We start from the raw sequence: 15,408 nt of genomic DNA, 5'->3' as shown, positions 1-15,408 counted from the left end.
TGGCCTAAACCTTACCTCAGTATAGCTGCTGCAAGTGACATGGCCACAGCAGAACTTGTCGCTTTATCTTCTAACTGGCATATCAATTAGTTACTGGTAACTTGTGTATCTTCCTAAACTTTCTAAAGCAAGACCTAGACAAATTTCCATATGAATTTAACAGTTTAAAACAGAGGAAACAATTTAAACAGAGAAAATTTAAATTAAATTTAATGACTTGCTAGGAGTTCCCTTTATTATGCAAAAAGAAAATCCTTTAAAACCCAATTCACTTCCTGCTGCTGGCTCTTAATGATTTCGTTATTGCTTGGACATGATAAAGCATCTGGGTCAATCATTCTTCTACATTTTCATACCTCCAAGAACCTAACATTTACTTCCATACAAAATCAGTTAATAGAAAAGTGTTCAGTCATCTTGCAAAAAAATTCTAAGTTTTGGGTTTGATTTCTTGTGTTTCCTTTTAGCCAACAAGAGAACTAGGATTCTGCTTCAGCTGCTTAGGTCATTTCTGACTCTCATTGGAGCACGAGTTTGGAAATAACAAATGTACTGAAAAAGAGGCAGCACAATCAAATATTTGAGACCTGATCAATTCCCTTCTCAATAGATGACAGCATTCAAGATTATATGGCTTGATTTATAGCTGTCCAACACCCATACGTATCCATACACACACACACACACACACACACACTGCACGGGACCATATTTCAGTAATAACAGCATTGTTTCAAGCCTCCTCATCTCAGCCTGCTTTCTCTTATGCTCCCACCCAAATGTGAGTAAGGAAACTTTGACCACGTTAGTCTAGAAAGAATCACAGAGGCAATAAGCAAGAGCCGGTGGCAGGATCCATTTCCCTCTCATTCTGTAATGTTTGCGTCAACTCATTTTTTTTTAATTCCACATATCTTACGGAAAGCCTCTTAAAAACAACCTTGAGATAGTTTAGTTTATCTTGTTATATTTAAGCGAAGACCCCTTCTCCATTTAGTTTTCAGGGCAAGTGCTTATCCTTGGCCCTAGGGATTTGGTAGATGGCAGTGCCTCTCCTATAGTTTAATCTCAAGGATGCTGCGTAATCCAGCACCTCTCAGATTAATCTAGCCATTGCTACACTTAAGGAAGCTGACCTACAAACTACTGACAGATTGCCTGCTGCTGCAGAACACGAGCTGAAGTTTTTTTTAATTTGTGTGTCAGAGAGGAAGCTGAGAGCCTGAACTGAAGCTTTTACTCTCCTCTGGTGTACACTGATCAGTGCTTCTTTGCAGCTGCAGTTCTGTAGATCCTTAGCATACACGCACAGCCACAGTAAAGCATAACGCCGTCTTACGTGTTTGCAAGATGCTGTTAATACATTTGTTTCCTCCATGAGTCAAAAATCTTTTCAAAGTGACTCTTTGAGGAGAACGACAAGGCTAAAGCAGCGAGGGAGGCAGGACCCATCTCGAGTTTGTGCAAAACCACGAGCAGCTCCTACACCAGCATGGAAACTAGAGCCCAAGTTTCACCTTTCCTAAGCAAGGGCCTAACGATTAGGCTGAAGTGGGGAGCACATAACTTCTCACTGCTTTCTGACCCCATTCTCGGCATTGTCTACTAACCATCTTAGTCTTCCTGCTTTCCCCTCTTTTCTGCACCACGCTTTGTGGACCCTCAGTCCCCGCTTCAGTGCACAGGGGACACCAGTACCTCACGGTGGGTTCCCCTCAGTGGTAAGGGATTTAAGAGGCAGAGATTGAAATATTCAGCCAGGCAACCCCCTGGCTATTTGGTGACCCAGTGTCTTCATACAGCCTTGTACTAAGCCGTACCATGACCAGTCACTCATAAACTGCCCTGTAGGTCAGCAAAACTGTCCCAGAATTACCTCAAGTTTGTTTGCAGCTTGAATACTTGCTCAAAATTATTTTCTGCATTCAGATTTAGAGAGCAAAAAAGGAGGAAGATATTAAACCCACCCATTACTGCTTCCAATTTTCTACAGCTGCTTCCACCTGCACCTCAGAGAAGAGCTGGCAAAGTACAGCAACTGATCTGTGTTCACTGGCTTTAAAGGCTAAGGGCTGATTACTGAAAACTACCTTCACGTGTTTCCAGCCCAAAACTCCATTCGCAGAAGACTTGGAGATTTAAAATTAAACCCAGGAGTGAATAAAGGCAGCCTGCTGGCTGGCATGATCTCCCTCCTTGTTAGGCTTATTAGTTTGATTAAGTGCTATGTTAAGCCAGCCATTCTAATTCCAGCTTCAAAATAAATTAATCTCTGCTAGCCACATGGTCTCCATGGCCACTGTGGCTAGCAGGCTTTGTTCCCAGCAGTCTTCTGATGCAGAACTGAAAGCTACACTAGTGCATTAGGTGTGGGCACAGTTTTAAGTACACCACAAAGGCCTCATCTGTGCTCTAAGGCATCTTCTCTGGGTCACAAACCACAGTACTAAGCAACCTACACATACTTGCTTTCTGGACTGCCTTCATTTTCATTAGAGTCTGTCCCACAAGGATGCACACGGTCCTGCTGAACGTGATTTGTTTTAACTCAAGTGAAGCAACTATGTGGGTATGCTCTGACCTTCTGTCACACTTTTCAAGGACAAAAGTAAGTCTTCCATCAGACAGAAGATGAAAGAAAGGGAGTACAGTTGGGAGTAAGAGGGCTCACGGGCTTTTTCTCTGGTACCTCAAATCTGCTGGCCTTTCACTGATGAGTCATTTTCAAGCAAGAAAAGTCTCTTCAAGATCTGGCTGAAGCAAGGTAGTACCCATTATATTTTAGGCAGTCTACTCACAGGAGACTGTAACCACACAGCTGACATTCTTCTTCACTTTCTCTAGAAAAATCAGCCTGCGGCTCAATTAAGGAGACTAACCTGCATGGCCTATCTCCCTGACAAGGCCATATGATCCTTTTCCACCTCTGATAGTGGCTGAACAGAGAAGAACACATACTTACAATCAAGCATCAGGACTGTGGATATTAGCTTGATTAAATGGTTTAGTGGGCTAAGGCAGAGGGTGCTACTGAATTAGGGCATCCCTATTCCATAGCATTTAATACATTAACATCCTTTTGGGTACTGTATTGGGAGGCTTGGTACAAAGATCTCCTTTCTCTGATGCCAGTTGCAAGTCTGCACCATTCTTCCTTTGATGGCTCAAGTGATCGGGTGTTAACAAGAGGAACCTAGGCACTTAACACTAGGGAGTTTTAGCAGCAGGTTCACACCCCCCTCCCTCTCCCTATTCAGCCAAGGGATTTTTCTCATTCCCCACTAATGTTAACAGCAGGTACTTAAACCAATTAGACATTATTGCGTCCCTGGTCTTTATTACTTCCTAGCTTCGTATCAGCTACTTTGTACACAATAAAAGAGCTGAATTAACAGGACTGGTGCAGACTATTTTGCTTCCCTTCTTTATTCTGTATGAAAACACTGGGTCATGGAGCCACATGGACAGGCTGTGAGCTGTAGTGCTTTAGACCATTATTGCCAATTGTTATGGCATTTTACAAGGGGAAAAAAGCACAGGTAGTAGAAGTACAGACATAGGGAGATGATAGCGAAAGTGACATGGGGAACATGGGTAGGCCTTAGGGACAAAGAAGCTGGAAGGATTTCACAAGTCCAGCAGAACAGCTTGCAGCTGCACCTATGTCGTGAATTAGCTGCCACACGGACCTGCAAGTTGCACAGGCAGCTTAGGGACACAGGTATGATATGTTGCTCCTGTGAAAATAAAGCCCCATATCTACTAAGCAGCTTTTGCTTGCCTAGGAACAACTGTTGTAAACTTTTCATCTAGGGATAGCAATAAACTCCTGTGCCCTCTTATGTTTGGTGTTCAAAAAGAGGCTTTCCCGTATTTGCCTAGCCAGGTAAAAGCTTACCCTTTTTCTTCTCTATGTTAACCCTCCATTCACCCTTAGCTTTAGTACAAGACCTCAGAGAATGATATATTTTCCTTCTACCCCCTCTTCCCCTGCAGTATTTCTAAGCCTCACTTTGTCATTCCCAAGAGGGAAGGGACAAGAGCTTTGAGCTCTTAAATCCTGCTGTCGGTTCTTGCCTGAAAGAGGTAAGTAGGGAAACTGAAGGAAAGCTGAAGAAAGGAGCCTCTCCCTTGTCAGCATTCACCTGTAATGGAGGCAAAATGTGGGGTTAAACACCAAAACCAGACCCAGGAAAAGAGACAAATGGGGTACTTACACAGTTTCATCATTCTTGAACTCCAACTCCCCATAAGTGTCTTCAAAGTCTTCTCCACCTCCTTTCGCTGTCCCTTCTACTGTCCTAAATGGCACTATGACTGTGCCCCGAGCACCTGATGTCCTTAGGACTTTGACTTCCATCACACCAATGCTCTCACTAACATGTATAACATCACACTCAAATGTGAAGATGCCAGCATGGTCATCATCCAGTATAGTCACTGTGGCCACACAAGGAGAAGCCAATATGGCCTTCGGATATGGGGAGTTACTGAGCTCTGGAGGTTCCTCGGTCTCCACCACACGGAGGTTACTGAGCCGCACAAAGAAATGCTCATCTTCCTCAAAGATGTCATCATCAATAATTCCTACTGAGAACTCCTTCTGGGTCTCCCCTGATTTCAAGACAACAGTCCCCTCTGTGAACTCATAGTCAGCACCAGCATTGGCAGAGCCATCCTCTGTTTTATAGTCCACATAGATGGTCTTGGACATGTCCCCTCCTTTCCGCACCACTGTCAGGAGAACAGCACCACAGTTCTCAAGACACTGGTAGGAGCACGGGTCAAAATAAATTTTGGAGATGAATTCCTCAGGTTCATCTGGCCGCACCTCATGTAAGCTGGTGCTCTTCTTGGCTTGCTCAGCTGCATGCTTCTTCAGAATATTGCCAGCTCCCGTCATCATTCTGGTAGCTTGAATGCGATAAAAGGCTCTGCTCTTTTGCTGATGAGACAAGGCATAGTAGTTAGCCATTTCTACCAGCTGGTCCAGGTCCTTTTCTGGGTGCTTTTGCTTCAGGTCCTTAAGGATACGGATCATCTCTTTGCGAGATTCATCCACCTCCTTCCCCTCGACAGTCACTAAGTTTCCATCCATAAAGTGGGAGTTCATCATCTTCCCATCCATCTCAATTCCCTTAGGGTGATCACCTTCTGATTCTATGATAATGCCCCTGTGCTTGTCAGTACGGTACTTTTTGTGCATATACTTATAGAAAAGCAGACGTCTATCTGCTATCCAAGCCAGAAGGACACAAAGTGGAAAGAAAAAAAGCGTGAGCAGACCTTCCCAGACCTGAACCACACCTGGAGAGAAGACAGCAAGGATCATGTACAACCAGATGTAAGCAAAGATGCTCCACGCAGCTGTGACAAAGAAAACCCTCAGGTGTTTTATCTTTCTGGTTTCCCCATCAGGGATCACATAGACACAGATGGCAATGATGATAAACATATTGAAAGCAGCGCTGCCAACAATTGTAGATGGCCCCAGGTCTCCAGCTATGAATCCATGCCCACACACTTCTATCAGAGACAGAAGGATCTCAGGAGCAGAGGAGCCCAGAGCCATGAGTGTCAAGTTGGAAACAGTTTCATTCCAAATCCGAATGGTGGTCGTTGTGGTCTCTCCATTGGGTTTCTTAATTGTGATTTCTTTCTCTTGTGATGTGATGACCTCTATAGATGCCATGAAACGATCTGCAATGATGGAGACTCCAAGGAACATGTAGATAAGCGCTACAAAGTATACGATAACACGGGCAATTTTGTCCCCAAGGGATGGGTTTTCTGGGTACCATATTGGCAGGATAACACCTTCCTTGCAGTCAAAAGATCCTGAACACGAGCTGTTTTGTACTGAACTGGTTGAGTCTCCCGTCAGGCCAGCATCCACCTGCAAACCATGCAAAAACAGCACAAAAGTAACCAGCCCAAAATGGAGGAAGGCCGAGGTGACAGGCTGCAAGCTTAACCACGCCATACACAAGATGCAACTTCCACTGTGTAGATCCAAAAACGCTGAGAACCTGAAACAAACAAAACAGAGAGGGGGGAGGGAAGCATGAGAGAAAATGAAGATGCAACATTTACCCAAACGCACTTCAGTATCTCACCACTGAAGAGTACTGGTAGAGATGCAGGGGTTGTCTCTCTGTCACTCTGAAGAAGGTATTTAGCGGGGACTCTAACAAACTGCAGTATTTACATGCCCAGCCTATGAAGATCAATTGCTAGAAAAGTAACTCAGAGGAAAAGTGTATTTATATAATATCCCACTCTTGACCTACAACATGTGCAACAAGAGTACTGAGTGCTCAGCTGCCACTCACCTAATGATGTCACGGTGTTCACCAGCACATAGCACTTCACTCAGCACAAGAAACCAATTTAAAGGCTCCCTTGTCTCAACACCCAGGTGAAGACAAGTCAAGGAATCACTAGCAACACAAGAAGCACCATTTAAGGCCAGTGAGCAATCTCCAAATTAAGTCCATTTGTTGAACATAATTCGGTTATGAATTATGGAGTACCTGGGTGGCCAAACCATCCCTTCCTAATAGGCTGCAAAGTCTCCAGAAGAGTCCTAGGGCTCCCCTAAGCTTCTGAGGCACAGGGCCTCCATGTTAGGAGGTAATGATGTCTGCCCAGAAAAAGGGCAGAGGACTTGTGTGCTTGGCAAAGCACCAAAGGCCATTTTTCACTAGCCTTTCCATTGTGATCTGGAGGATCACATTTTACATCAATAATCCTGCTTTTAAATGGTCACAGAAACCTACAAAACCACCACAATTAGAAAAAGTTGTGCTCATAAACCCAGAGGATACAGCAAAACGGATGTACCCACCATCATTCCCTCTGCATCCCTAAGAAATTGATTTATTTTCAAATACCCACTAAAATGAAAGCAATCTCTAACCCAAAATACCAGGCAAAACCAAAGAAGCTGATCGATGTATCACATAGATTTGGCATATCGCTGCCCAACAATGCTTTCTGTTACTTATGGACTACATCACTGCAGGGCTTGCACCACCTAAAACTGGATTCTGAACCCTTCACACTGTCATGGACCACACTATCCTCCTTCCTCTATATCAGGCCTCTGGAAGAATTTGGTCTCAGGCTTAGCTGACAAATCACGTTTGTGAGTCCAGACACAGCCAAGTATCTCACAGGAAACATCAAACTTAATAGTGGCATTATCTACAGCACTTGGAAGGTTCAAGAGCCTTAACTACCACTAACTTTCATTGAGGTTTGTACTGCCAAATCCGTAGGGCTGGGATTAATTTCCCCTACTGCAGCTCTCTAAATCTTGGGCAGTAAGTTAAATGAAGGCACTTAGGCTCCCTTTGTAGTCAGAGGAAAGAGACAGTCGCTTTCAGGGGATGATCCTTCCTGTCCCACCCTGTTCTGACTCAAAAGATGTATTTAAGACACACATCTCCAGAAGGGATTTTGTCCCCGCCCATCTCCCTCCGTGTCTATAGAGGGTGCCCAGCCAGCCAATTTAGAGCAAATACCTAACCTTCAGATGGTGGCAGTTTGAAGAGATGAACTGGCCCCTGAACACTTGAGGAGGTCCCTCCTCTCTCCCTTGCACTGTAAATATTCCAGGCAATATTTTAATGTTATCAGCATTAACAAATGCATCTTGAATAGCTATTTTATCATCATGTTGTGTCGCTCGCCTCTTTCCGAAAGCGGGTGCGATCTTCCTGGTATCAACAAAAACGTTTTCAACTTTCAGATAAAAATCTATAAAGACAAGCGAAACAGGAAGGAGAGCGTGAACAAGGACTGCAAATGAACAAAACCGCTCCTGACAAAGCACAGCAGAGGGGAGAGAATTGATTACGCAGTATCAGGATCACAAATCCATATCTGACACCCTTGATATGAAAAAATAATACACTTCTTCATGCTACCTGGACTAATTCAGAAGAGACAGATTCGCCCACATTACTACTTACCTTCTCTCTCCAATGCCTACCTATCTGCCTGTCTACCCTAGCCCCAGTGCCTGACTGAGCCCCTGGGGATCAGAGGGACCCCAGACCCAGTGAGGGCTGATAGCCAGCCCCAGCCCTAGCCCCAGCCTTGAAGTCTCATTAAAATGCCCCACTGCCTGCACAGCTCAGGGTCACAGGGAAGACTGAGCTACCCAGCACATACAGCTTGGGTTCAGTTTGACACTCAGGAGGACACATTGTGTCCTCCCTCCTGCTCCACATGGTATTTTACCAGATTTCTGGCTGCAGGATGTTGGGAAATTTCTGAGAAAGGGACATGTGCAGAGTGATTACGAGCAGCAAGCCCAAGATCTCTGAGCTGCAAGGTAGATGTGTGCACATGCACAGTAAAGATGACACATTCCAGGTGCCTCTGACTGAAGGTGCACACAGAAGCCCACTGCACAAGCACAGCAGCTCCAAAAACACCCCGGGCACATCAGATCATCCTTTTCTGTACTGCATATGCTGGCAGGTATCCATCAACCTCTTGACACTTCCAGCTTCCAGCTCCTACTTAACTCTACAGCAGCCAGTAGGTGCTTTGTCTTCCAAGATCAGCCATGTAGAAATGGCTGACAGAAAGACGGGTAATTTCAAAAACATCTATGTGACTCAAGCACCTAAATTTGGTTTCAAAAACAACTTAAGAGTCTAAGTATCACTTAAATTCAGAGCCCTGTCTAGGAATAGCATAATGACTAAACTGCCCTCTGAAATAAATCACTGCTACCACCAACCTCCCTCTCTGTGGGACAGCCATCTTCTGTAATTAACACTATCTGTCTACCTTCTGTAATGCCATGATGGTTTCTATTGCTAACTATTCCTCAACACACTCCAGGACCTTGCCAGTCCCTCTTGAATTTTTAATATGATTTTAAGCAGAGGGTAATTTTACTATTATTCCTCAAACTAATTGTATATTATTTCAAAAACAACCTCTACCAGGGTAGGCTCTGTTTACACATTCGGATTTCCAAACTCAGGCTATGGGTTGTACACTAAAATTTCAGAATTTGGGAATACGCTTCTTCACTGGTTTTCACTTGCTTTAACAACATTTTAACGTTAAGCAAAGGTCACAATCATTTTCTAAAATGACACAATAATGACCTGATCCTGCAAACCTTTGACACGGATAAAACTCCCCAGTGAGCTCAACAGTAACTTTGCCCACAGATACACTGTCTAATAAGATCTTAATATTTGTTCATTAATACGAAAAGCATTAACCTAACCAATGTGAAAAACACAGTGAGGCATTCTTACTGTCATCTCCCCCTTGGGAACTGGTGCAAAAGTGCTTTACAACATAGAATAAAACTACTAAATTTTAAAACTGCTGTTAATAAAAAATTGAGGTAAGTTTTAACATTCAGATGACAGAGGGTGGAAGAGTTAAAGCTCACTCTAGGTCAGCACGGTTGCTTACACAAGGTGCAAGTTTGCCCTCAGATATACCTACCAAACTCAGTCTAGAGATCCCTGGAGTGGACATTTGTAGCTCTGGCCTGCCCAGAGCGAAGCAGACATGTCCCCTATCCCTCCTCTAAGCAGCAGCACTGATGTCAGCAGGGCTAACTATGACAAGAGCCACCCTTCAGCGTGAGTCCTGCTCTGAGGACCGAGACTCCAGGTGGGCTTGCAGCACATTCCTGAGTCACTGCTAGTCACCCAGGAGGCATCACAGTGTCACTCCTCTGACGCCAGTGTAACAAAACACATCCACGCCTGGTGCAGAGAGGTGTCATTCCAGCAACGTCACTGCCCTGGCCCTGCGGGATGCAAACAGCTGGAGGCTGCAGCAACAGGGGAAAGTCAGTTGGTATTAGGTGATCTTTGGCTTTATACCATGAGGATCATCATTTACGCTACCTTTTTGCTATCAGACATCATTTTGGCCCACAGGTCTCTGCCCCACTGTTGCTATCACATCGAATACCTGCAAATAAGGGCAGTGGTACTGAGTGAAGTGTCCCCTATCTGGTATGGTAAGCTCAAAGCACACAATCAATGCAAAAGAGAGACACAAAGCTGAAAGCATACATACAACTGAATGAGCTAGTGTTCAATAGCAAGGCTCTGGGAAGATGCGTAACAGTTATTTTAGCAGGGGGAACTCCTCCTTCTACAGGAGTTGACAATGGCCACATGATCCAGAAATCCATAAACAGAACCCATAAATAAAAAAATCAGTTCTTGAAATAATTCTGGAGACAGTCCAGAAAGTAGCACAGACCACGCTTGTCACAACTAAGCCTGCAATAGAAAATAACTTTTAGACAACTATCAAGCTCCTTACATCTTTTCTAATAGCTGAGTTTCAGAAGATCGATGGTTTGCCCGCTGTGGACCTACAGCGAGCTAGAAAGCTGGGAAGGCTATACTGATCCCCTATAATTTAGCTTTTTGTACACAGCTGCCCACAGGACTCTAAAGGCAAGGTTATTTTCAAAAGAAAGCATTCACAACAAGAAATCAAATCAAGAGGCAACATAACACAGTGATGGCTGCTAACACGTAACCTCCACATACCAAGTTCCCAAGATCACTGCCCAGTAAATACAAAACCAAAGGCAAACCTCCAAGTCCCTATTAATTTCTTATTTAGGCAAAATTCCCCTTAAACCATCATAAAAACGTTTGGATTTGACCTGCAAACAAGATTAGGTTGTCTGGCACTTCCCTCTCCTTCCCACCCCCCAAATAAATCAGACACAGGAGTACATCTGTGGCCATATATCCTCTCTCCCCTCACTTGAGCCTAGCCAGGAAAGGCCGCTGATTAGATCTGAGCGTGGGGTGAGCCCCGCTCAGGCGTGGGTGCTGCACGAGGGCCAGACAGAGACATCTCAAGATCAAGGTTTTGTCTGCTTGGCAAGCGTCCGTCCCAGAACAGAGCAGATACAGCGCTGCTATTACTGTCATCTTATAGCCCCGCTCTGAAGCTGGAGGAGATAGAAATAAGGTTCAGCTTAATAACAGGGCCTCACATTCCTCAGCTCCAAAGCACACATAAAAGCTTTTTAATTGAGCACACAGGTTTTTTGATAACCATCAGCTAAACCTGAAATTATAGCCTTTCTGCCAAAGAACACAAATGACTGAGCTTTCACAGAAGAGGTATCATACCTAATTCACACTCCTCCCTCCCCCCAAATAAAAGCATTACAAAATATTTAATACAAAATAAAGCATATTTTTCAATCATCTCCATTCAAATGCTATTGAGCCCTTTGCTCATCACTACAAGAGTAATACCCAGAGTATATGTTAAGATTTACCTGCAAGCCAAAAGCCAGAGCAGTGTAATTAGATCCATTTATGTCAGACAAATGCAAATTTCCAAACATAGACCACGCTTTAAACCATCACACTGATGACACACACCTATCTGAAACGAGCACGACCAAGGACCCCAAGCTGACTTTACACAGATTATTACACAGCAATAGGTAGTTTCACTCCCTACTACCACGCCACTTACGTTTTACAAGGGAAAAAGCACCATAACTCATGCTTAGGCCATGACAGATCCCTGCAGTTTGGCTCTATGGAAAAGTTATGGCGGGGAGACGTAGGTGCTTGTTGCTTTGCACTTCACAGTAAACATGCCAAAACCCAGAATTAGCTGCCTACAGAATAACCCCCTCAATATGTGTCAAAGCTGCCTTTATTTTCTCTCAAGATCATGCAAAAAGCTACCATAAAAAACGCAGCTCTCGTAGCAAGTCTTTTAATATTTACAAGCTGGTGTCTCTACTAATTTGAGCAGTTCCTACCATTCTAGTACAGTAAATGGGTGTTAATTGACGTAATGACTTAAGTCCACTAATTCCTTATAGAAATGCTGCAGTGATGTGTTGCAGTTACATTCAGTGACCCCAGGGGCTGACCCAAACGGAGCACAAGTCTGTATACAGCTAGGAGCAACCTTCAAACACTCAACTTGCCCCAGGGAACTGGTCCATGATGGTTTTTTTGTATTTTAGTATCCATGATGCTCCTGGAGAAGCAGTGCCATAAACAGCTAACCCATAAAGATGCCCGTACTTAATTGTCCCCTTCCGGCTGCACTTGACTGGCCGGGCATTTTATTTCCTTGCTCTCACCCCAGCTGAAAAATATCCGTACAGGATAGACGGATATATATGGACATAGAAGCTGCAGTTTACACTCTGTGCACAGACACGTAAAGGAGGAGGAGGCAGACACTGAAGGAAACCCTTCGATGGGCAACCACAGCCATGCTATGAGAGCCATCCCTATTTATGGTGTGGGCTAGCACAGCCTTCTGGGGAGCCGCGGTGCGCTTGCTCTTCCACTCCCCATGTACATCCGTATGTCCGAGATTCCTCAGGCTAAGGGACAGCGAGCATTACCCTTTTCATTTTTTTCCCCCATAACCGTAGCCTTTTTTACATTCAGAAAACAAAACCTGGTATTTAGGCTGACATATAGATTAGTAGTGGCCATCCTCCTGCTTAAAAAGCAGTATTATCTGCTCTGATATAGATGAGGTTTTTTTCTTTTCATGAATATTACACAATCTCACTGTTGTTTTTCCGGGACTTTCAAGCAGCCAGTTCACACAGGAGATAGCAGGGACCTCCGGAGGTCATCTAGTCCAAGCCCCCTGCTCAAGCTGGGCCACCTAGAGCCAGTTGCCCAGGACCATCTCCAGTTGGCTTTTGAATATCTGTAGGATATTCAAGGATGAAGGATGGAGTCTCCACAACCTCTCTGGGCAACCTGTGCCAGTGCTCCATCACCCTCACAGTAAAAAAGAAAAAAAGTGCAGTTATGGAGTCCAGGCCTGCTCATGACAACCACATCCAGTGTTAGTGCACGGGAAGCCAGAACAAACTCACCCTGTGTACAAACTGCACTGGGAGCTCACTGTAGCACTTCAGTGGCAACCACACACATCTGGCAAAAAGTCATTGTCGTGACCTTTTGGAAGTCGCTGGGAAGCCTCCAGTGGACACTTAGAGGCAGATCTTCAAACATCAGTCTCTTTATTGCATTTAGACATATTTCTGAACACAAATAAAGCCTTTAGGTTCTTGAATACCACCAGCGCACGTCTGAAAACACCATTCTTCGCAGTCTGAATGGCCCCAAACTGAGAGGGCAGGTACTTTCAAGTGCCTTCTTCAGGCCCTTGATTTTATGCCTATGATGTGAAAGGCCCAGTGAAGGGGCTGAAAGTCCTTCCTTTGAGGTTTAGGAGGCTGAGGGAAATAAAGAAGTGGAGTTACTGGGTCACCCACTCGCTGCCCCCCTGCCTGTTCCACAGACTGCAGCTGATGGAGAAAACCCGGAGCAGCCACCCAGCAACGTGTGAGGTGGCAACAGGCGCCAACTCCTCTGCTGCAGCCTTCAAGGCACTGCTTTTCATCGCTCTCTGTCTTGCAGGTTTATAAACAGCAGCAAAGACCATTTGGGGAGAGAAGGAAGGGAAAAAAATTATTCCAGCTGTGTGAGGAAAACTTCTTGTCAGTAAAAGACATTTTATGTACTGCCCGTGGCAGCACACAGGTTGTGTTATTTACTGCTCCTGCTTCATGGACATATTATACTGCTGGTTCAGGTGCCACCATCAGAGTGCAACTTATCACCTTAGTGACTCACAGCATCCTACAGGAAAGATGACAGTGGAAACTCGTGACATTTCCTTAGCACTCTGCTGACAGATCTGCAACAGCTACAATTAAAGACCCCAGGATTTGTTGTCAACAGTGCATTTGTGCTGCAGAGCCAGTAGTTACTCGTACACAGAAGCAGGCTAAGTGGTAAATAAGAGGGGAAAAGGTATTTAGTCACATCTCATCCTCTTTAGATCCAGAACCAGTTAAGAAAAATACAAGTTTTCTGACAGAAAACACTCATTTGAGGCAAACAAAACAAATGATGTGATGTACTGGATTTGATGCAACAAGTAGCTGGACAGGGAGCTCTTCCCTGGGGCTGGCTCATGGGCTCCTGGGGCAGCCACCAGCCAGCCACGCTGGGTGCTAACCCCGGCAGCTGGGGCACACACTGCTCTGATCCTCTGGAAATGGGCCCATTTATTTCTTAACTTCTCCTCCAAGGAAAGTAATTAATTTTGTTGTTGAATACAGAAAAAAAAATACATTTTTACCAAAATGCCACATCACACACAACAGAAATTATAAGCCCTCCAGAACTCTATTCAGAAGGGCTCATTCCCGGCTCGGTGAGAAAGAAAATATTTAAAAAGTGAATGGAGGCAGAAGCAGCACAAATGGGGCAGTGGGAGAGTGGGCAGAAAACAGGGAGGGGAAAGAAGCAAGAGCAGGCTACACTTCAGAAATCATCTTTACCACTGCCATGGAGAACAAGTGGTTGTCATTTGTCATGCTAAACTGAAGACTTCTATGCTTCTCTGTGCGATGGGCACAGAAACAGGCTAGATAGGAAATGTCCTCCCTTAGTCCAATTAGCACAGGTTTCACTACTTTCAGAATTAGACCAGAGCCAGAAGAGGTGTCTGGTCCGTGTCTCAGGGGCCACTGCTGCATTGTTCCCCTTGTGAACATTATTTCCTAACACTTTGTCCAGCCCAGTTTTAAATTACCCAAGTGACAGCATTTTCCACAACTTCCCATAGAGACTATGCCATGATGTAATTTATCTCAGAGGTTTTAGCCGTCTTCCTTATATTTAGGACGAAATTAAGAAAATTTATGCTGCTAGTTCTCATTATCCTGTCCTTGGAGCACTCTCAGCCATTCTCCTCCCTGCCTGAGATTTACATGCTTCAGATACTTGTAAATAGCTGCTCTCCTCCACAGTTATTCTTTGGCCAAAGCACACATTTATTTTAATCTTGATAAATTAGCCCAGGATGCCCTTTAATCATTTATCTTGATCTCCTCTTGGTTCTCCATCTTGAAGGCGGTCAGAAGCAGCCAGCTATCTGGGAACATCACACCTCAGTGTCTGTTCCCATCAAAACCAGCAGCCGGTCTGCTCTTGTTGGAGCAGGCAAGCCAAGCCTGGGCAGTGAAATCTCTGCCATACAACAGGTTTTCAGGAGGTAACGGACTGTTGCAAAGATTAAATCTAGATTGCTATACACGGGCTTGCTGTGTTGCTCACTTTCGAAGGTGTCTCCGCATCTTTTCTCCGTCCCCAGCACGGTGGGGCTTGCGTGAGGAGCGCCGTGCTGACTGCCATGCGTAGAAGGAAAGCAGAGATTTCCAGAGTTTCAACGAAAAGGTCAGGGTCTCCAGCTGAGAGGAGGGAAATACGCTGTAATGCGCTCACTGCTTCTACGGATCTGAGCACAGCAGGAGGCATGAAAAATACACTGAGCTATGGGTTATCCTCAAAATACCTCCCACTTCACTTGGAAGGTGCCAAA

General features: G+C 44.7%; 1 protein-coding gene across 7 annotated transcripts in view; it reads right to left on the bottom strand.

Annotated features, from left to right (window-relative positions):
• SLC8A3 (solute carrier family 8 member A3) overlaps nt 1–15,408 on the bottom strand; it is a 119,759-nt gene that overhangs the window by 92,909 nt on the left and 11,442 nt on the right. For 5 of the 7 annotated variants that reach the window (XM_068398934.1, XM_068398933.1, XM_068398935.1 and 2 more), the window contains one exon: nt 4,218–6,029. The exons of 1 other annotated variant lie outside the window; for it this stretch is intronic. In XM_068398934.1, the coding sequence (XP_068255035.1) occupies nt 4,218–5,983 (1,766 nt within the window). In that variant the 5' untranslated portion in view covers nt 5,984–6,029. The remainder of the gene's footprint in view (nt 1–4,217; nt 6,030–15,408) is intronic. One more of the 7 variants, XM_068398936.1, reaches the window with a different exon arrangement.

This window comes from Nyctibius grandis, chromosome 4 (assembly GCF_013368605.1).
Source record: "Nyctibius grandis isolate bNycGra1 chromosome 4, bNycGra1.pri, whole genome shotgun sequence".
In the NCBI taxonomy this organism is placed as follows: domain Eukaryota; kingdom Metazoa; phylum Chordata; class Aves; order Nyctibiiformes; family Nyctibiidae; genus Nyctibius; species Nyctibius grandis.
The sequence above is the reverse complement of the archived record's forward strand: the minus strand, read 5'-3'. Positions and strand labels throughout refer to the sequence as shown.